The sequence below is a fragment of the Dermacentor variabilis genome, chromosome 5 (genome assembly GCF_050947875.1).
Source record: "Dermacentor variabilis isolate Ectoservices chromosome 5, ASM5094787v1, whole genome shotgun sequence".
NCBI lineage: Eukaryota > Metazoa > Arthropoda > Arachnida > Ixodida > Ixodidae > Dermacentor > Dermacentor variabilis.
The window spans coordinates 144535470-144559016 of NC_134572.1; the positions used below are offsets into that span (position 1 = coordinate 144535470).

Sequence of the window (23547 nt, forward strand, 5' to 3'; positions counted from 1 at the left end):
GAGTACACACTGTTAGTGCCAACACCAGTGGCTCAGCATGATAAGCATATAATGTGTGAAAACTAGATACTTCATTTTGATTCTTGACAATTTGCATTTTTTGATAAAAAGCCATATGCATATTTTAACAAAGCATGAAGATGGCAACACAACTGGTATGGTCAATATATGATTCGAGGATTGTAGCAGAACTTAAAGAATGCAGGCACAGAAGGAACGACTATAGTCGGATACAACTTTAGAAAAAAGGGGAGGCCCCGCCCAGATGACCAAAGCGCGATGTCCGATTGCCTTCGTGACTAAAATAATTCCACTAAAAAAATCATGCTTCTGAAACGCGCAATTCTAGGTATAAATAAAGACTTTTGTATTTTGATAACTGGTTTAGTAGAGCTCTCGTGCTACAGCACATGCCGGATCGCGACCGAAAAATAACCCCTTGCCTTCCACAACGCTGCCCGTCGTCTGCTCTTTAGCTTCATGCAAGTGACAAAAGTATAAAGAGAAGCTCTAGCTTTGCGCTTGTTTGCATGTACACGGCACATTTACTACTCCTGTTCCGAGCTTCAAATGAATCAGTTGCCATTGAACAAGTACTTATATAAAACAATGCATTTATCGCAACCATTACAAACTCAAGATGCTCGGTGTCAGCGAAAGCACAGTGTTCAAGGTTAGGAGGGAGGTCAAAGCTTCGCATATTTCGGGTGGCAAACTGTCGACGCCCTCGCGAAAGTGCCCACGAAATGCGGAGAAAAGAAGATGCAGCACGAAGTATGACACGTTGTGCACACCGAGGTCGTGTGCACGATTTCTTTCGCCACAACGAGATACGGACGGTTGAGAAGATCACTAACGAGTTCTCGAAGCGTATATGGTGTTATGTTTGTGCCCTGGGATTTGTCTGACGGAAGGCCAGTGCTATGGTGTGTCGACTGTGGAGGCAGCATTCGTCCCCGCATGGTCCCTGCTTCGGGCACACGACTACGTGCACGGCTCGGGTTTCCCCGTGGCTGCACTGCATCCACAACGGAAGCGGCCACCGGACCACGGACTGCTATGACTCTGCTATGCTCTGACTCTGCATGAAGTGGGGTCCAGACCTCCTGCCAGCCACACATACCTCGACACACGCAACAATGGATCTCCCATCACTGAAGCGGTGCACTGTGCATCGCCTGCTTGTTGAGATCTGATTCAAGCACGAGAAGAGGAGAGGCAATTCGCTGCTGACCGAACGGGATGACATCGCTGAATGGCAGAATCGCTACCTTCGTGACGTGGAGCGCTACGGGCAGAAGGCCAAAAGATCTTTTTCCTGGACGAGACATGGGTGACGGCGGTACACACTGGGTTGATCGTGTGGACAGACATCGTGGTGCAGAAGCGCGGACACCTATACGCTCGAGCAAATGTCCTGTCAATGGGTCTGGAACAACCTTCTGGAAAAGGCCAGCGCCTGATTGTGACGCACATTGGCAGCAAGGATGGCTTCGTCAACGGCTGCTTAGATATATTCTGAGGCCAAAAAACAAGCGGCTACCACGAAGAAATGGACGGCAATCACTTCGAGGGATGGCTTAACGACGTTCTGCAGAAGTTGCCTGCTGGTAGCATCATTGTTTTGGCTAATGCATCTTACCATTCCTGGCGAGAAGAGAAATTGCCGTCAACAGCTTGGAAGAAGGAAAAAATACAGGAATGACTCAAAAGCAAAAACATCACCTACAACGAAAGGGTGGTTAAAAAGCAGCTGCTTGAGTTGGTAGCATCTGTAAAGCCACACTTCTGAGCTACATCGTAGACAATGCAGCTGAAAGGGCCGATTGCATCGTACTCGGGCTCCCACCATACCACTGCAAATTTAATCCTATCGGGCTCGTGTGGGCAAAGGTAAAAAAGTGGCATAGCTGAGGACAACAGAGGCGTCAAGCTGTCCACGGTCAAAGACGGCTTGAGGGAAAAAATCAAGCACGTAACGGTGGAAGACTGGAGGAAAAAACTTCACCATGTGATGGACCTGAAGGCAAAGTTCAGGCTTGATACATCTGGAAGTGACCATGTGCAACCCATCATCATCCAACTGGGTGAAGGTGACAGTGAAGAAAGCGACTCCGACTGCGAGCTGTCCGGCATTGAGCCACTCGATGAAGCATAATGGCTTCTTTTTAATGAAAGAACAGCCCTTATTAGGGCTACCAAAATATTGCCGGTGGGTTCGCAGCAGCCAAGCATTCTGCCGTGACCTCTCAAATAAATAAGCAGTTCATTTGGTGACATATTCCTTTTAATGGAAGCCCAATTCTGAAAAAGCAACGTCCTGCACAGATCGTGCTCAATATAAGTATTGGCATGGAAACGTGCTGAAATGCTGGAAAATCTGAATGCAAATACAGTTGTTAACCCTGAATAACTATGCGGGGCCCAAAATGCTCATTCGGGTAGCCACTGTCCAGCTTCACACGAAAAAGCAGTAGTCAACGTGAAAGTGACAGCCACACCAATGTGCACGCCAAAGCACATTGTGCTTTGCGTGCAGTTGTGCTGCCCCTACTGTTATTTCCAGCCCACTGAGATGACTAATGGCAATGTCCGAAGGCCCAAAATACTCTATTGGGCAGCCACCTACGAGCATGACGGGCCCTGTGATGAGATAACAGTCGTCAGGGCATGCTTGAAAGGCACCTTTAGCATCTGCACTTCAAAGCGCAGCCATGTCGTAGACATTGTAGGTGAAACAGCAGCAGTCAACGCGAAATTGACCACCACTTTAGCAGTTTGCATGCAAAAGCACATTCATGTGGTCGCATTCTTTATTTTGGTTATATGGCTCAGGCAAGTAATATGGACAAGAGAACAATTATGAAACATCATTAGCTTAGTGAGGACCAAAATACTAATTTGGGTAACTATTAATAGCAGTAGTCGAGAGCACGCTTGAAAGGCACCATTAGCAGTCTGCACGTCGAAGCACAGTCAAGTTGTCGCCACTGTCGGTGAAACGGCAGCAATCAACGCAAAAAGGACAGCCACTGTTGGCAACTTGCATGCAAACACACATTAATGTGGTGGCATTGTTTATTTTGGCTACCTGGCCCAGGCAAGTAATGCGAATAAGAGAACAATTATCAAACATCAATAGCTTAGTTAGGCCCAAAATACTCAGTCGGGTAGGTATTAATAGCAGTAGTCAAGGGCGTGCTTGAAAGGCACCATTTGCAATCTGCACATCAAATCACAGTCATGCCGCAGCCATTGTTGTATTTGTTTATCTGACCGGGCAAGTAACACCAATGTAAGCACAATTATTCACCCTAAATAGCTCTGCTAACATTGTTTGTACTAAAAAATGCTGAGTGAAGTTGAATGTGTTTTATTGAGGCAATTATTTAATTCACAAGCCATCGGCATAGCGATCGATGGCCAGGTTCAGACAATGACATTTGTGAAGTAATAAATGGTGAAAGTTGCAAAAGCTCTCAGTGCACTGCTTTGCCGGGCTCCATTCACTGAAAAATGTCTTTGCAACGACGAAAGCATCAGACAGGAAATGATACCCCACTGCACAATGTTATTCATATTGAATATTTTTACCATCATATGTGATGGGCAGCGAAACCGTCTGTTTACTAAGACTGAATGCATGAAAAGTGCAACAGCATAGCAAGGTGTTGTTTTGCAATATGCAGCCTTTCATGTGCACTTTGGCAAGCTACCACATGCACTGATGCATAAACATGAACAGAGGTAAAAGGCAAAGTACTGTGCAACCCACATGACGCTTTTAAGAAAATGTATTTCTAAACCTTTCTGTTTTCATAGGCGACCAAAATTTGTTTTGAGCAAGTTGGTTAATCACATTGCAGCAACAACACAAGAAGCAAGGACAGAAACACAGCAAGTAGGCAGATTGAAAAGACGAGGTAGACCAGTGAGACAGGTTTTAATGAGATGGAAGAGGCCAGCCCTGCAGTGTACAGGAGTTAGTGCTTTGAATGAGACTGGTTAATGAAAATGTGTAAAGATTTGCTAAAAAAAAACTAGCAAAAACAAATGCTAATATAAAATAAAAGGACAGAAATAAGAGTAAGCACAAACACGCATGGTAGCAGGCATGTGTTCACACACATGCGAAAACTAAGAAAGCTTTGAATAGAAAGAAATGTGGGAAATTAAAAAAAATTGACAAACGCAAGAAAACACATTTACGAACAGACGCGGGTAGAGGTATTATAGGAGTGGGTTCACAAGCTGCTTTACCTACCTTCTTGTATGTTTTTTTTTTTTAACCGCTCTCTTAACACTGTCTTGGGAATTTTTAATTGCAACATATCACGAGAATCGAAAAGCAGCGTGAAGCTATGTTGTGGGAAACCATATCGAGCGCTGGCAGCACAACTTATGCGTGACTGTGCCACAGCACACATTCTACAGCTTGCGCGCATGGTGAGCACTGGTGGAAAGCAATCAATCAACGGTGCTACACAATGCTCGAACACCACCGTTAGACGCTCGGCTATCTCACTGCTGACAATGATCGTTCATGCTAAGTTGATGGCGAGAAATCTTTGCTTTGGAGGCTTCTTTTGCAAATAATGTCTGTTGAGACGCTCGTAAGTTTGTTTCATGCGCACACGCTTTTCTCATTTCTCCTGAGAATGGTCTTGCTCCATCGCTTCACCCCGTCCAACGAGAAACGCAGAGACACTACACGAACACACGCCGCTGACAGTAGGCACCAGACTTTGGCAAACTTTTCTTGTCGTAACTCGTAATTTCATGAAGTACAAGTCCTGAAAAGGAACGACGATAGGCTAACTCGGGAGATCCTTGAGGCATTCGAGATAAGTAAAACAGGAGCGTAATGTGTAAGTACACCGTCAGTGGCCTTGACAAGAAAGGAAGTCGCCTTTTTGAGACAGCCTCAGATGCATAAGAGAAGAGATATGGCGATGAAATAAATAATAGTGGGAATTTCAATAAAGAAATCAGTTGACAGTGCAGCTGCGTATTCGTCTAGTCGTTCCTTCTGTGTCCATGTTCCTTAAGTTTTGCTGCTACAATCCTCAAAGAATAACCAAGTAGCCCAGTTAAACACCCTTTTGTCAATATATGATATTCTGTTGGCTGCTGGAGCATGTAGTGTGTATGTAAGTGTCGAAACCATTATTTTAAGCTGTTGTATTGCATAAGGATGTGTCAATATTTGCAACTTTGTAATTATGCATCGAATAGTGCCCTATTCGATTCGGTGGTCACCTTTTGTAAATGTGAATATTTTTTTCATACGTTTCGGGTATTTCAAAATGCCAACTGCACCCACATAAACACTAAATTGCAGAAAAGTACGGTAAATTTTCACCATGACAGGCGTGCTATAGCCATAAAACATGAGAACTTGCGTAGAGGAGCAGGCTAGGTTACTCAGGCAGCCACACTTTACAGGCTCTACAGTGATCATGCATGCGAATAAAGTACTTGTTTGCTCGTATGCTCAGTTTGGGGTGTTTTTCAAATACAATACTTAGTGAGGTACTATACTATTACAGAAATTTGCTAACTTCAAAAATACAGTGATATAAACATCAGTTTATGTTAATTATGATAATGGCTATTCATTTTTAGAAAAGTGTTCGATTCAATTTGCTTCTGGCACTATACTATTCGGTCCCAAAAACCCTTATTTGCTCACCTGTAATATTGCATCTTTTTTGTGCTGTCTTTCACATGTGCATTGCAAACAAGACTCAAGTAAATGTGCACTCAGAGCATATTACATATAACTAAAAAAAAATTCCCAGTGGGCTAGTTGGTTTGACATAACACTGTTGCACAAAGTGACCAAGGGACAGGACTTAAGAGAGAAAAACAATGCACGACACCCAAGTGCAAACTAACAAGTGTTTTATTTTTGGAAAATGAGACCTTCATATAGCCTACTCGCATGTTCAAGGATGTTCTTCCCAGTCTAACCATGTCATCTATTGTCAGTCATTAAGCTAATCTCTTTGCTGACTGATATAGATGGCACATGGGGTCATCTTGATGTTGTAGGCTTCCATGACTTCTTTTTCTTTGGTTACTACATTTCAGCAAGATCCCCATCCTGTGGAAGATATGGCATGAAGCGCAGTGTATGGCAAGGCTTCTGGGTGCTTGTATCAGACTGTAGTTGTATAGGTGGTCGCACAGTCAATCATTTGCGCACCTGCCTGTTTGGCCCATGTAATCAGCCCCACGTGTCAAAGGTATCTTGTAGACCATGTCTATCGTGCATTCAGTCAATCCTTTAACGTGGTTTATAGTGCACGCATTCAGGGTATTCCTTTTGCTGGTCATTCCATTTACTTTTGAGCACATTTCCTTTAGCTTTTGTCGTGCTGAGAGGACCACTCGTTCGCTCGGTTAAACGGAGTGAACGAGTTCAGCAAAAGATGAGAGCGAAGGCAGCATGGGGCAGTGGGAGATTAAAAAATCGGCAAGTGAGAAGAGGCATGAGGAGGAAAGTGGATAGGAAGGTGCAGCATAACCATGAGGCAGAAAGGAGAGGAGTGTATGGCAAAAGTGTGCAAATAAAAGCGAAGTGCAGTGACGGTAGCTATGAGATGGTGCCAGAGTAGCACGCAATGTCTGGGAGGTTTGTTGGCGGTGGCTTCTGTGAACCACGCCCACGCGTCACGCATGTGCTGGCTCATGCGATCTCCAGATTGGCAAGGCAGTGGTGCCACACTTCGCTCCATTTGCAACATGCCACACGAGACCGATTGTCCATGCCAACAAAATGACAACACATGTAGAGCTGCACTCAAATTTCGTATTAGGGAGTATCGTAATCGTCTCTGATTTTTTTCTGTCAATTGCATGTGCTCTGCAGTAATAAACATTGCAGAAGCATCGCTGATCGTTTATGCTCTTATGCCTCTCAATATAGGTATTGTATCAAAGCAGATTCCTTGCTTTGTACATGTTTGTTTCCAGAGCTGTCTCTGCACATTTTACACTTTATGAAGAGGGGAGGCTAGGGAACAACTTAGAAGTTATATCACTGCTCCACGTATTACAATCATTCATATTGTGCTAGGTGTCATGTGCTGTAATGTAAGCTATGCAAATGCTCCTTATGCAATTTTTTGCACATGTGGCGACACAGCAAAACACCTTCTCTGCCACTGCCCAACTGTCGCATATCTGTACACGTGTACATGTGTGATAGTTTCCCTTTCTGTCACGCGGGTCATATTGCGATCACATCAACCTCGCTCACTATGTGTATGTAATCATTGGCCGCCAAGCTGTGGTGTACTTTTTGTCCTTATATTCCTTGGCCGTCATTCTGCCACGTTAAGTTGCTGCCATTCAATAAAACATGTTTCAAGTTCAGTCTGCCTCTTTGTTCACGGAAGCCCTGGAACACGACACCAACCTTTCACGCTAACAATGTGTTCTGTGAGCTGTACTCCATCTCAGTAGTTCCTTGCCGCACTGGGGAAGCTGCAGGGATCCCTAGTTAATAGGAAGGCTGAATGCCCCTCAAGGTGTCTTCATTGCACCGCACCGTCTGCTCGGTGTCTGCTTTCCGTCCTGTCAGTACATGCTCCATTGTTGGAGGATTGATGAAAAAAATGTTTTGATGCCATAACCAGAAGCTTTGTTTACGTGCATGCGACAGCAGAGCTTCGCTTCACCTGTACACTTTCCCTCCATTTACCTTGCAGCCACCTTAATAAACAGCAAGTATGAATGCCCCCATAAATGTTCACTTGCGGCGCAGCGTCTGCTCGGCGTCTACTTGCTGGAATGAAAGCAGTTTAGGAAATAATCTAAAGCTATATTTTACTGACTACAGCATTTATCATGGATGTGAAGAGGGTGTTGCGACAGAAAGCCTGTGGTGCAAATTCAAGGAAATTTACTAGGATGCTGATCAAAAATTTTATAGTTGTATAGTGCAAAACCACATTTACATACAGGAATGACATGACACTGGCCATAACTTAAAGCAACGGTTCATGGGGCCCACATGTATGGGCACATAAACATGATTCTCTATGCAAGTTTGCCAGTTGCAAGTTTGACTTGAAATGTTAGTCACTTTTTAGATGGAAGTGACATGATGACATACTGGTAATCAATGCCTGTTATTTCTTTATTCCCACAACGATCAGTTGTATAATACTTGTGCTCAGATACAATAACGCATCTCTGAATCACAGATATCACATCTTATCTGCCCTATGCAACTTTGCCACATGAAATGGGAAACTCGTTGATATAATCAGTTACGGATTATGCCAAAGTGTTGTGCTGTTTCTTGCAGTTTTGTCTTTCATGAGTATTTGCGTACTGTGAAAAATAGTACCCTGATGTTCTAAATGTTATGTATACTATATGACAATACTATTCTTTTTCCGTGATCAGAGGAGGCTTTTGTGTCAATATATAAATTGGAAGTTTTTTAACAAAGAATATGTGACAAGTACTTGCATGTGAACAAGCGTATGCAGCCTTCCAAAGGCAAGCACGGTTACGAATGTATCTTTTAGCCATATTGGCACAAAACTTTTCCATGGGCTTTTTTTTTGCCTAAAGCCAACCACCCATCTCAATCTAGCAGATTTATCTTTTATGTGACAAGTCTCTGCTGTTTTCCTTGCAGCAAGTCCTTTTACATGTGTCCGCAAAACATTGGCCCTTCATTATGTTTGTTTTTTCTACAACTTTCATGTTTTTTTGGAAACAATTTATTTTGCATTTTTGGAAGCTCTTCATACAGCAGCCATTATTTCTTGGAAAGCTTCTTTGCAACGAGGCTCTAAAGTTGTTGATACACATTTAAAGTATTTTTTTTATATAACATTAGTAGCCTTGCATTTAAAACTTATCCTTTGTCCCCAATAGTTAGCTCCATTTCGCACTAGTTGATTAAGATGTAGTACCTAAATATACGGAAATAAATATTGCTACTACAAGTACTCACGTCGTTGTGTCACTATTCAATATTTAACACTTACTATTTTTGTTCAATTTCTGTTTGAAAAAAATTAACATTCGCCCACCTCACAATGCATGAAGAGGCCCTCAAGCCATATTTGTTATGCAAAAAAGAGATGAGGCATGCAGGCAGGACACAAGAGTAGAAGTGGACTTCTCTACTCTTGTTTCCTGTCTGCACACCTCACCTCTTTTTTGCATAAAGTATCCTTACCAACTAGCTCAGCTTTCTGTCGTTCTAAGCCACATTTGTGCTTTCTGAAGTCTTACTTTGCTGCATATAATAGTGGCAAAAAGCAGCTTTTCAGAGAGAATTTGATTTTGTTGTTCTGCGTATTCTGTTCTTCTGCCATAAGTATAGTGAACTGATAACTATATCGCATACACACAGCCTCTCAATGGAACAGACATTTATTTGATACACATGAATTCGCACCCTGTTCATCTAGATTTCAAAATATGCTGATTGTGGCTAGCCTCTAGTATGTACAGAGGCATGTCTACGATGTGGTCTGAGGGTACATGTGCAGTGCTACTGTGAAGCTAGTTATAGTTCTCACAGCAATGCACCAAGTAAGGTTGTTGCTTCATTGTTACAAAGTAAGACAGCATCAGCTAGGCTGTAAGGGCGACGAAAATGATTTGTGCAATTCACCAAACATACAAACAGAATATAATATGACTATAATGCCATGTGCTAGTTAGTATACCAAGTGATCAAGAGAATGATGTAAGGGCTGTTTGGTTAATCTGGTTTAATTGTCGTGTTAAAACACAGGCTGTGAAGGTAACTTCAACATGTCGAGGTTGTCAACATGTCTAATTATTTACGAAATTGGGGAGGTGGCAGTGAGACTTCCTGGGAAAGCAATACCTCAGTTGTACTGATGGTATGGTTTGAATATATAATTTCATCATTGCTTGTTTAGAAATATGACGGTGGGTTAAAACCTATGAAATGCCACAACAGCAAGGCTGAACATCCATCCTTACTTCTCAGAGGCTTAAAGAATGATAAACAGTTATGCTTTAGAGCATATTTTGGTAACAAATATATGCCATCTTCATTTCAGTGGAATGGAAATAGGTGATTGAGCACAGCCATGCTATTGTAGCATGCGTGAAGGAATACAGGAGAGCCTGGGGGCTAATATATGTTAATAGAGTGAACGAGTAGCTGTGACTGGCAAGATTATTTTACTCCACAGAGGATGCTGCAGTAAGGTTTGTGCAACTGTAAGCAATACGAGAATTAGTGAAAGATTACTTGTACTATATGGATTTGTATGGCAGATGAGAATGTGCACCCGATTTGCCACTACGCATTTTTTCTATTTTATGTTCAGCACAGAGTGTGAGTCACTATGGCTTCTTAACTGGAAATTTCTGCGTTCCGTTTCACAGTGTTTATGGGGCTACCTGCATTCATTTGGCTACTTATGAAGTGATTGGATAATAGAACATGCCCACATTACAGATTTACACAGAACATAATATGAATTCATCATAAAGCTCCACCCAAGAAGCTGTCTGTTGGTTATGAAAACAAAAAAAGGCAACAAACATTCCCTTACTTTCTTGTGCTGCCCCGCACATGCTGCTAATTAACTAATGTCTACGATGCAGACATTCTGTTCTTTCATTAGGGGAAGGTGCAAGTTGCCCCAAAACAATGAACCTGCATTCATTGCCTACAAGCTACGGCATGTTGGAATTGGTGTTACAGCAGGCATAGCAAATGTTCTCCCCTACTTGTGTCTTGTGCACCATACGAGCCAGCATTTCATTTCATTGTCGTGTACCTGTTTAAGCTGTTACTGATTCAGAAAGGCAAATATAAAACGACTTACTACATCAACCATTTCGCATGCAAGATCACTGCACTCATTGCAAAGCTTATTAGAGAGTTTTAGATCAGGGGGATGCAATCGTTGAGGCTCGAAGTACTAGGGGGCCTCAATGCTTGCGTCCCCTTAATGGAGATCTCTATAGTCGCTTGATAATCTTGCTTTGCTTTGAGATGAAGTATACGTACTGTGCACCTGTTTGTTAGCCTATGCACTTCTCTTTCTTTTTAATGTGGTTGTGCATTAGCTAGCTAGGTTGTCACTACATGAATGAGATTAGGGCCATGCCCAACGCTATCAAATAACATTACTTTGCTATAGCTCACTGACTGTGCAAGCTTCTTTTTTATCTAGGGAAAAGAATAAAAAGAGAATGCATGCATAAATGATGTTGACAGCAGCAAACGGTCTCAAGGCAATCATCCTTGATTGTCACCATTGCTGAGAGAGCAAGCATGCCTGTATTCACTTTGACCACAGGCTGTACACTGTTTAAATGCTGATAGAGGTATGGATAAATAGTGAAGGGGCAGCAGATTGGCCACCCAGGCCTTTATGCATGGGCATTGCTGCCTTGTGTACCCTGTAAACCTCTGTCATCTCGTAAGGCATGAATGACATAACACTACTTCTATTGGCAGGGACATTTTTAGCACCAACAAGAAATGTAAACATTAGGTGAATTCATGCCTATATGTGGTGTCTTTTCAGCAATATGAATTAATATTTGTTTTCATGCAAACATTCTTCTCTTGAAAACATATCTGACAAGCATCTCTGCCTGAAGAAGTAACTGTGATATGTACATATCACTTTTATGTCTGTCATAATTGTAATCAATTGCTCAAGACGTACTGATGGCTAGTTGTTTAGTCATGACTTAACATGGCAGTGCACTTTGAAATAATGACGTAACATAGAATGAACAAATGCTAGCTCTGTGCGCTCCTGTACTTTCATTCGGTGTAACATCATTGTTCAGAAGTGCAATGCCATATTACATCATCTAAGTAATTGTAGGCTCACTATTAACTTGACAGCTACTAAAGAGACCTCAGCAGCAAAGTGCAACTAAATCAACAAGCCACTGTTGATGATTCACATGCGTGCTCGGTGACGAAGTGACTTGTCAATCAACACAGCTGTATTCCGTGATAATAGAACCATCTATATAGGAGTATGTTAATAGATAATGCTGCGGCGCTTCAGCGTGCTACGCTGTTGCTGTGACAGATCCCTTGCTCATTGGCTTAGATATAACTGTGTGTTCCTGTATGCGCGTTCTTCTAAGCTGTTACGTACAGGGTCTGGCCCTATCCGTGAAAGGGATGTGCATTGGTTGGTGGCAGAAAACAGACCGAGTTTATTTTCTACAACAGATGCAGATCAGAGCCGCATGTGTTTGAGGGGGCAAACTCTCGGTCCCTGTCTAGTGGCCGAGACACTGGGGGTGATGGAGAATTCTTGGAACTCGACTCGGGGCGGGATGGCTTCCTGTTTCGTCTGCACTGGTGCCTTATCCAGCCGAGGAGTGGTGGTGCATCGCTTGTACACTACACTTGCCTCCCTTCTCAGATGGAGTCGCCGTAGTGATCCGGAGGGTGTCGTTCCCGCTGCGGGCATGACTCTGCAGTTGTGTTTGGCACGGTCTCAGGGGCAGTGCCGATCTCTGGTTTGGTCACCGATGATTGCGAAGGCTCCAGGATTCCTGAGAGAGTGGCGTCTGACGACGTGGAGTTATCTGCTTTTATCCCAAGCATAAATGGGAGCGGGACACTGCTCGCGGTTAGCGTACAGCCCTTATTCTGTGTCGCCGAATCTTCTGTGGAGTATCTCAAAATACCAGGCTTGATGTGGTCACATTGTCATCGCACTAACCTGTGGGGGCCTTTAATGAGCCACGATCTGTGGCCTAGCTTTTCCAAAACCGTTCCCTCTGTCCAGATCGGATTCCCTCCAAAGTTTCAAAAGAAAACTGCTTGTCCGACTGCGAGTACTCTCGACTTTGTGTCCCTGTTGCAGTTGGTATGGATTTTGTTCGCTTTTGCTTGGGGCTGAGTGTACGTGAGGGCTGTATCCAGCTCACGCCCGAACACAAGTGCTTCTGGCATTTCACCCGTTGATGTGCAGATGGTGGTGTGTTGCTTTAGAAAAAGTGGGCCAGCCTACACACGAATGTTTCGTCCTTGTTTTTGGCTAATGCTCGTTTTGTTTCAAAAGCCATCCTTTCTGCTTGGCCATTTGTTGTAGGATGGTACGGTGTGCTTGTTACATGGATCACCCCATTCTTCTTTAGGAAGCTCTCAACTTCTACTGAAATGAAGGATGGCCTGTTATGCCTGCCTGCCCAACAAAAGTACCTTCGTGCACATGCCTTCATGACCACAATTATATGGTGGTTTGCAGGTGCGAGTTTAAGAAGGTAGTTTCTCGCCTCCGGAAGCCTCTAACAAGGCACCCTTCCTGTGCTGAAAGCTCAGTCTCCAGTTTCCGGCACGATGAAAACTGGTCTTTTGGCAGTTTATGAACTTCAGCATTTGAAACAGCCTCCATCACTTGGGACATAACTGAGTCCTCTCGAGTCATTCGTGCTATTTGACGCGGTGAAAGCTCGAAGCTGGGCATGGTAGCCAACATGAGCACGTCTCTTGGGGGATAAGGTTCATCTTGTGCCGGTAGTGGAAGTCAGCTTAGAGTGTCCGCATTTTGGTGCAGTAGGCCAGGCCTGTACAGCAACTTGTAATCGTACGTTGCTAGTTTAAGGCACCATCGCATAATCCTTGATGAAAAGACCCGGGATACTTGCTTTGTTTCACTCACGATTACAATCAATGCCTGGCAATCTGTTATGGTCACATGCCGGCCAGCTGTGTACTTATGAAAATGACTGATGCTGTAGATTACTGCTGCACTTTCTTTGTTGAGCTGGAAGTAGCTCTTTTCGGCACTTCCCAGTGTTCATGAACTGCATGCAATGGGTGCCTCTCGGCAAATAGCATCTTCCCGAGCGAGGACGGCATCAACGCCGCACGGCGATGCGTGCACAGACAAAAGAAGGGGCTTCGTCCCGTCGTAGTGAGTGAGCACTGTAGATGCACGAATCATCTCCTTAAGTGCCTCGAAATTGGCTTGATGCTTGCTCTTCCACTTCCAGGGTGTGTTTTTCTCTAGGAACCTATACAATTCCACCACGACCATTGCTCTGTTCTCCAAAACGCAGTCGTCAAATGAAATAAGGCCCAGAAAACCCCTTAGGGATGTCTTGTCAGATGGTTTGGGTGCTTGAAGTATAGCCTCAACCTTTTTCTCGGTGTTGCAAACACCATTGCCATCAATTCGATGTCTCAGAAACTAAACTGACGTAATTCCAAACCTGCACTTTTCTTTCTTGAGGCGTAAGCCTTTCTCAGTTGGTCTCGACAGAACCTGATTCAGATGCTCTGCGTGCTCATTGCACTATTCCCGTTGACAATGATATCGTCAAGAGGAACACTCACCCCTGCAATTCCAGGTATCTTTGTCTCCCTCAGGCACTGGAAGATAGCTGGTGCAGTGGAAATTCAGAACGGGAGGCATTCCACCCTGATTAGTCGTTTTGTGGTGTTCACTGTGAGCAGTGCTGCTGTTTTCTCATCAACTTTCAGTTGTTGATATGCTTGATAAAGATCCAACATTGAAAAGAGGGTTCCACCATGCAGGTTTGCAAACACTTCATCTAAAGTTGGTAGCGGGTAAGATGCCTTCTTTGCTGCTGCATTAACAGTAACAGTTTTAACAGTATTCCTGTAGTCACCACAGACATTGAGTGTACTGTCGGTCTTCTGAACAAGTACCAATGGGGTTGCCCATTTGGTATGCTGCGTTGGTTTTAGGATACCTTGGCGCCGTAGATGGTCAAGCTTATGTTCCATAAGTGCCTGCAGCGCCACTGAAATTGGACGAGCCTTGCAAAACATTGCTGTGGCACCGTCTTCGAGTTCCAGGTGAACTAAAGGACCTGTATAGCTTCCAATGCCTTCCTTGAAGACACCTGGGTGTCATCCCACGACCTCTGTAATTTCTAGTGCTGGCTCTCCAATGTGGTTGATTCCCTTCACCTGAATTTGAAGTGCCAAAAACCAATCTCTTCCTAGGAGGTTGCACCAGGTGCCCGTCATAACCAACAACGGCAGCAGATAGTCCTTTGATCTCAAAATCACATGAACTTGTGCGGAGCACAGGACGTGTAATTGTTTACCTGACCATGTGCACAAATCGAGCGGCTCGCATGAAAGCCACGGAGTGTTTTTCTTCCACCTTCTGTAGTTCGTGTCCTCGCTTATCAGGGAGCATGCTGTACCTGTGTCCACCTCAAACTGGACTGGCTTTCCCTCCACTATCAAAGTCCACGAGCAACTTGGGGCAGTGTGTACGTACACTATCTGTGTGCAGCTTGCAGCAGGATTTGCTGACAGGTGGTGGCTTGACACTGAGTGCCCATTGCTGCTAGTTGTCGGAGCGTGGTTCCGTGTTTTTCTTTTTCTTTGAGATGCAGGCATGCAAGACGTGACCTTCCTTGGAGCAGAAACGGCACTCGGCTGTCTTGAATTTGCATGTTTCAGGGTCGTGCAAGCCGTCGCATCGATAGCAATGACGCGCTGACGTATCCTTGCCTCCTGGCTTGATTTGCGACGTCCTGTTAATTTCCTCCGAGTTTGCCACTCCCTTGATATCTCGCTGATGCCTTGACGCACTTTCCGCTGACAAGGCTAAGTCCACAGCGCATTGAAATGTAAGGCTTTTTCTGCGAACAGTGTCTGCGGAAGATGTTCGTCCCAGACGCCGCGGACGAACCTGTCCCGCAGCATCACATCTTGGGGCGGCATAGTTGGGTTCGCCGCTGAAGCGGTCGTTTGGGTGTCAGGTGACGTCGTCGATATTGTAGCCGAAGGCAGCGCTCCGAAGTTGCAGTCGGCTGTCAAGGTTCCGAGGGCCGCAGCGTAGCTGATCGACTCGTCTGGCCGTTGGTCGGGTCTTTGAAACACGTACCGGCTCTAAAGCTCGGATGTCCTGGTGTCGAAGTGCCGCCTAAGAAGTGTCACTGAATCATTTAAGTTGACTTCTGCCGGGATCTTCGGCGCTATCAGCGCGCGCACACGGTGTTCGAAAGTGTCGGCTGCACAAAGCGTGAGGAGAAGTGCCCGCTTCTTCGCTGACGTCGCTCGCCACGAAGTAAAAGTCGAGGCGCTGGATCCACGATTCCCATGATTTGGCCGAGAAAGGCTCGACAGCGCCGTGCATTCGTCCTGTAGCCATGGCCTTAACTGCGAAAACTTATAGATATCTGCTTCGCAACTCCTGCCTCATCGCCAGTGTTACGTACGGGGTCTGGCCCCATCCGTGAAAGGAGTGCGCATCGGTTGGTGGCAGAAAACAGACTGCGTTTATTTTCTACAAAAGACGCAGGCGAGAGCTGCATGTGTTCGAGGGGGCAAACTCTCGGTCCCTGTCCGGTGGCCGAGGCGCTGAGGGCGACGGAGGATTCTCAGAACTCGACTCAGGATAATGTCGCTTCCCGTTTCTCCGCGCTGGTGCTTCGTCCAGCCGAGGAGTGATGGTGCGTCGCTTCTCCACAACACAAGCTTTCGCTAGCACAGCTACAAAAAGTGCGCCATCGCGCCGTACACAACCGAGCACATAGTGACGTATGTTGTCGCAACATTATGCGGTAGCAAGTAAATAAATAATACAAAAAGCGGCACAGGTGAGTCGACGGCACAGTGTTCTAAAGGTGGGTCACCACGTCAATGCCACACATGCAGCACAGAACATGACAGTGCAAGAGTCGCGTTTTCACCATGACGCGGAAGCTTCAACCTACATCGACAAAAATATGACAGTGTCGTCTGCTGTTGGCGATAGTTGCCGACTTCGAACAGTGTTGCTCTGCGCACTGCCGAATGTTTACCAGCTTTCAACAGACGTCGCGTCCCCAAACCGAAGTGTGGATGCAGGCGCATTCGAACCGCTAGAGCTAACTAATAAAAAATAACTAATAATACAGCAAACGTAATAATAATATCCAGGCACGATGCGAAATATTGCTGGTCGCCAGCACACGAGGCTGCCAACTCGCTGATGCATGTTGCCAGTTGCTGGTTACCTATTTGGACAACCAGAGGGCGCATGCGAACCGCACCGCATCATGCGGACTCAGCGTAAATGCAATTTTGTGACCGATCGCGACGACCGCCCGTTTTTCACGAACCGCATGCATGCGGTGCGGCGTGCGGCGATGGGCGGTTTGAGCGTAAATCGGCCCTTAGGGGGCCTCCGCGACGCCGCCAGGCGGCGCGCTGATGCACCGAGGCGACCCATGGCGGCCCACCCGGACTGCTGCGAGGCTGTGCACGTGGTGCCCGGAGATCGAGCCGACGAGAAGAAGGCCGTGGCAGAGGACTGCGATGCGGTCCTCGAGCGAGACGCCCGCGGGGCTAATCGACGAGAGGGAGGGGGGGGGGGGCCGCTAGCGGCTTCTTCTGCAACAAAACCCGGCCGTTGGTTTGTATAACAATGATTGAGGGACAGGGAAGAGAGACCGGCGTGACGAAAAATGCGCGAGGAGACGCGCGGCAAGCGCCCGCCGTTGTAGCAAAATGCCCTACTTCCATCGGCGTTTGCGCCCAACAGCTCGGGAACGTGACGCCCCCTTTCAGGTATTGATGCGCGTAGCCAAGAGGCCGCGTCGGCTGTCTCGAAGGTAGCCACACGCCCGCGGCTGGAATTCACTCAGCGTGAGCCCGGCGCACGGTTCAGCTATACGCCCGAATGGAAAGAGCGCGATACAAAGTTTCAATATCTCGTCGGCTCGGCTAGGTGAGAGATTTGAGATATATATGTATGCACGCGCACTGAAGAACACTATAGTGATGGTTACCAGCGCGAAAACGGTTCAATCAAATAGGCAAGAAAACACGGGGTGCATGCCTAGACGGTTGTCCCGTTCTTGGGGTGGAAGATGGCGATATACAGTAAACCAACAAGCACAACAACAGATTCATGAAAAAATAAATATATAAATAATAAACATAAAAATAAACATAATCGATTCCTTGTTCTAAAAGTCTGCTCAACTGAGTAAGCATAGGCCAGCAGCAACCGAGAAGTTTTCCACAAATATCCTCCTCCGAAAACAACAACAACAACAAAAAACAGCGTCAGGTTTTGCTTCCTTCCTTCGTTCCTTCCTTCCTTCCTCCCGCAACGCGTCTTCGTTGCTGTCCCATCGACTTTAGAAACAGAACCGCTCTTCCTCGAATGGACATCAATATTCTATCAATTTATTAGGTCACAACAAGCCGACAATAAAACCGCGTGTATTTCTTGTTTTCCTTTCAGTATGACCCGCAATCTTGAAAAGATAAAATGTTGGAGCACTTACTGCTCAGTGTGCCCTTAATCCTGGTCCGTGCGTTTGTTGCGCCCTAGTTTGAGCAGTACGTGCCAGTAACTACTCGTGACTCATTTGTTCTGGCGTTAATTGCGCACCGCAGCACAGGTGACCCTAATGCGCGCGTGCGCAGTCCGTGCATTTTGTATCACTTACCGCTGACTGCGCCAGTCAGACCTACACGAACCGCCTGGGGCGGTCGCGGACGTTTCTCATAATTACCATAGAGGAAAAGGACGGAGCTGGCGGTTCTGTCGTATACGCAAGGAAATGCTGAGAAGTGGCTTCGGATTGGCATCTTTCCCAGACGTGTCGGGACGCCTTGAAGACCTGACTGGCGACCAGTGTTCCGTCCGTCCCAACTTACTATCTGCTACAACGGTGTCTCGACCGCTAGCCTGAACAGTTAACTCAAACGTGAACAGTACTGGCGGCTAGCTGAAGGCAAACGAGAAGGTCAGATAGCGTGAAGGTTCGCGCCACACTGATGGTCGGCTTCAATCGTATTTCTCCCTTTACTCATTCTAACCTACGTGAGCAAACGTTAATGTAACATGCATTACGGGTGAACGAAGACACGTTATGAAGCTTTCATTTAGAGAAAGCTTAACCTGGGCAGCCATGACCGTGCACGACTTAACCTACATGGGCACGTTCAAGACTACCTGAAACTTCCATATCCCGGCATTACCGTGACATCGCGGCGTCCTGAACGACAAATTCGCGCGTACGGTGGCGTCAGAATCCCCTCTAGCCAGAGCTACATAATAAGCTCCACGGCAACAGCAGCCTCAAACTCACGTGAAGCATCAAGCCAAGGAATAAGGACGCATTTCACAGCGGGCCGCGGACTTTAGGTTGCTCAAAGAGCGAGCCTCGGCGACGCGTGAGCCTCAGCGGCACAAAATTTAGGCGACACATGAAAAGGTCCTTGGGGGCCACGCGCTTGAGACATCGTGAGCTTATAGACGCGAGCAGCTCGGAAGTATAGACAGAAAGGACAGCTATGACGGACGCGACGGCAAGCGAAGCACGGTTACATACAAGGCGAAAGTGCACAATCGCAAATTATACAATACAGGCCTGCACCGCTGCGCGGATGAGGCTATCAAGCGAGGTCAAGGTTCGTGGATAAAAGTCGCGGCGTCATTCACTGTTACTAATTGATTACACTGCACGTCAAAGTCGTATTTGGATAGTTGGGCTTCGTGTGGCCGCCCAACTTCCCATTTCTACGCAGCTACTACGCAACATCAAGTCGCAGTTGGCACGGGCACGCTGAACTTATCCGCACAAGTAGAATTGATAGCGACTCCGCTGAACACAGTCGACGCTCAACGGCAATTCAACGATCAAAAGAAACAGACGTTTCGGCGACGTACGCATAGCGCGGTGGGGAGGCATTAATCGGTGCAGAACTGGAGACACGAGATGCGACGCTACTTGTGGAGCGAGGGCGTTAAGGCAACAAGAACACTTGCGACGACACTACAAGAAAGTAAGGCAGGACTTTCACTTTCCCCGTGAAATGGGGTGTATAAGCAAAACCAGGCAAGCTGCTATATATATATATATATATATATATATATATATATATATATATATATATATATATATATAAAAAGAAAACTTCAAGCTGGCTTCACCGCGAAGGAAAGCTTTGTGCGGAAAAGCCAACTGCTTGCGCGGTTCGTTTTAATTTGTGGACACGCCGTTGCGGCTCAGCCAGCGGCCGCGGCGTTTATTCGGATGAACACTTCGGGTTAGATTCCCCGACTGCACCAGTCGAATTCCGATGTGGGCGGAACGCAGCAGCAACGATCGTGCAGCGAACTCCACGTGCACTTTGAAGTATACTCCAAGCAGAACTCCAAGAACTCCAGTTTTACTTCACGCCGCAATGACCGCATTTCATTATTTTTTTTTCGCCGACGGATTTACAGGCGCGGGAAGCGGTTCGCACTCGCAAGACAGGCGCGACAGAGAGCGAGAAGGAGAAAATAAGAGGCGTGTGGCTACTCACCGAGGGAGGTGGCCGACAGGATGTCCTCAACCGCCTCGAGGTCGTTCTGGGACACTCCCCAGGGAACCTGCCAGGCGGCCAAGAGAAAACACGTCGTCACGGGTCTGCCGGCGCCGCTGCGCGCGTCGCTGTTGACGCAGCGCATGCCGACAGAGGAGCACGCCGCGGCGGGACATCCCTCGAGCGAGCGCGCGCTTTCAGACGCGCTTGGCGGGCTCTACAGAGGGGGCACTCGAGTGCACCCCTCCCTTGCCCCACCTCCAATCATGCGCACAGGCGAGAGAGAGAGAGAGAGAGCGGGAGAAGAAAATTCGCCACCTGACTCTCCCCCTCCGATCAACTACGCGCCCTCCTGCTCGCCAATCGCAGCGGTACGCGAACAAAAAAATCGAGATGAGCGCCAATTCTCCCAACCGCGTTTCTCTCCGGCAATGGTCGCGCGATAGTGGCCTGCGAGCTTACCGAGCCGTTTTACTAGCCGTCACTCCCGTCGCCTCCTCTTTCAATGCTCTATATACAACTCTCGATTTCCTTTTCTTCTTCTTTTTTTCTTCGCTCGTTCTTGTACCTGTTGGGTCGCCAAACCAAACGCAGCAGCTACTGCGCGCGCTCCGGTCACGGGGCACGCAGTGTGTGTGTGTGTGTGAGCAGCATAACGCGAGACCAAATATAACGATGACAAATGGTCTTTTACCGCGCAAACGGGTATGACAGAAGCGGGTTAGTTTGCGTGGCGGAAAGAGAGTTACGGAGGCAGTGAGCTGCGACCTCTGCTGGCTGCAGGGGGAAGCTGTCCGCGTACGGTGACTCGACACCACTTATAGGGGGCGCCTGCGCAGCGCGACTCGACGCGGCTGAAATGATACCGAGCCATACTGAGGGCCGCGGTTCGTCTGATGTATATTGTAAACGTGATTAAAGTGCACATATACACTTAGTTTCCGGGACCCAATATATTTGTTAAAGGGTCCCAAATGGTACTCGCTGCAGTTGTCATCGAACACGTGTTCATCGCCAACCGTTTTTAACCTAGCGTATCGTCCATGTCCTGCAGTCCGCGCCAGTCGCCTCTGTTATTAATGCTCTTCCGAGCCTTTTCTATAGTTTCGGTTTCGTAAAATAGCATGTTCTTTCCTTTACTTCTAAGAATTCTCTTGAACTTATTCAATGTTTATTTACATCCACCTGAAAGTATTAAAGGGACGCTACGCAACGTACTGTATTAAACAAGTATTACAGTGACCTACAGACATACTGAAGTGATCAGTTATCGGATCCAGTTCTCGGGACACGTCCGCTAGGAACGGATATCCAAAGCAGCATTAGATTTGAGATGAGCAGCGACAAACTTGTGCCAAAGTCCGCTGTTGACCATCTTGAAATGACCACCTTGAAAAGACCACCTTTGAAATGAAGCACCTTTATTTGGCAGTGCTGGGCGAAATTAATTCGAACGCCAACTGCATCCCGTCGCAGAATAATGGAACGCGTATGTCCCGACTTCTCACACGCTGTGGTTTCGCCAGGAGACGCGGTATGTCAGGTACAAGTTGCTGAGGCATGCGCCGGAACTACCTGTGCACCCACCCACCTGAACAACGGGCAACACGTTCGCGAACTCATTGTTGAAAATGTCTGCTCCACAAAAGGGTGCATGCTTCAATCTGCCGTCCCCTCCCTCCTTGCATTCTTGCTACGTAAGCGTTGCGTCAAATCCCCAGGAAAAGAAAGGAAAAAAAAAGGAAGAAGAACCTCTAAACTGTAGTACCAGCCTTAGAAATCCATTTAAAAGAATGCACGAGCCTCGTCCACTGACCGGTTTCAATTCGTGAATTATAACATGCGTGCCAAAGTGATTAATATAAAAAAAAACAATTCGGTGAATTTGTTAGTGAGTTGCAGATTTTGGTTTCCCGGCCAAGTAACTTCCGTCTCTTTCAGTAATGCAACTCGAGCAGTACACTTTTGCCTGTCTATCTGCCATACGCAATTATCAAAAATAACTCTGTTAAGATTTAGACAAAAAAATATTCTCTATCCCGACGCAATTTTCGAGGAACAGGATTTCATCGTTCGCTTCAGCCACGCAGCACGACGTCATTCGTTTTCGGACGACTGTACGCATCGGGCACTTATGTAATAATACCCGGTGCACCTGGGAACACATGATGACGGATTTTCTGTAAGTCGTCAACGATACCTTGAGACAAGAATTTGAACAATCTGCGCCAAATCTCGTAGGCTGTTTGTGTTTCACGGCTGCTTTCACCAAAAACGGAAAGAAAAAGAACTGTCCAGCCGCGAAACCGCCGAGAGAGAGAGAGAGAGAGAGAGAGAGAGAGAGAGGAGGGAGAGGGGGGCAAGAGAAGCAAGCATCCCTCACCGGCACGCCCTGTATGGTGGTGGGCGGTGGTCGGGCCCGCATGGCGCTGCTGGGGCAGCGACGCGGAGGAGCCCTCGTTCAGCTCCGGTTCGCAGCAGCAGCAGCAGTCCGGCACATGGCGGACCAGCAGCCCCGCGACGGGCACCGCCAGGGCACGCCACCTGCGTCGGGAACACAAGGGGACCGGCGTCAGCGACACGTATACAGACAAAAGACCAAACGGGCTACATAGCCACTGCGACGACGAACGAGGGCACAAGAATAGTTGCGTCTGAACATTGCGTGTGTTCTTCTTTCGTCTGTACAATGCCTTTAGCGCTGCCCCCTCCCCCCCCTTATCGTGCCCCTAAAGCTTGCGTTATAGGCATGCGTGCCTTTCGACCATTTGTCCAACAACAGTACGTCCGCCATAGGCCACCACGTCCTGTATAGGAGGTCAGGTTCGACACTGCGCGTGATTAGTAAACTTTTTGGTCTGATTGATTGATTGATTGATCTTATTTGACGTCCAAAGAAACAGGCAAGGCTGCGAGAGGCGTCGTGGTTGAGGGGATAAGTTTTCGGAACTCGCTGTACGCGAACGCCTTCCTAATCCGACCCCATCGCCGTACACAGAGCAACATCGTACGCTTAAACGTCGACGACCCGCGCAGGCGTTTACACAAATACAACGTATAACGTTATCACCACAGTTAAACGGTTCCCACGGAATCAACATACACATTTTCTATATCGCGAATTTCAGGCTCTGGTCTGTAGTGTGAATTATGGTAATACTAATATTTTTGCGAATTGTACATAGTTCTACGTTTTGTATGACGCGCACGTTAATTGTGTTTCGTATTTGGAATTAACCCATCCGTATTACTTTCAA

At 46.7% G+C, this 23547-nt stretch overlaps 1 protein-coding gene across 1 annotated transcript in view; it reads right to left on the reverse strand.

Moving 5' to 3' along the window:
- The window catches only part of LOC142583201 (uncharacterized), a 162243-nt gene that overhangs the window by 83794 nt on the left and 54902 nt on the right, over nt 1-23547 (reverse strand). Inside the window, exons 2-3 of the mRNA XM_075693556.1 lie at nt 22674-22834; nt 20291-20357 (exon numbers count right to left, since the gene is read on the reverse strand). Of these exons, the coding sequence (XP_075549671.1) occupies nt 20291-20357; nt 22674-22715 (109 nt within the window). The 5' untranslated portion in view covers nt 22716-22834. The remainder of the gene's footprint in view (nt 1-20290; nt 20358-22673; nt 22835-23547) is intronic.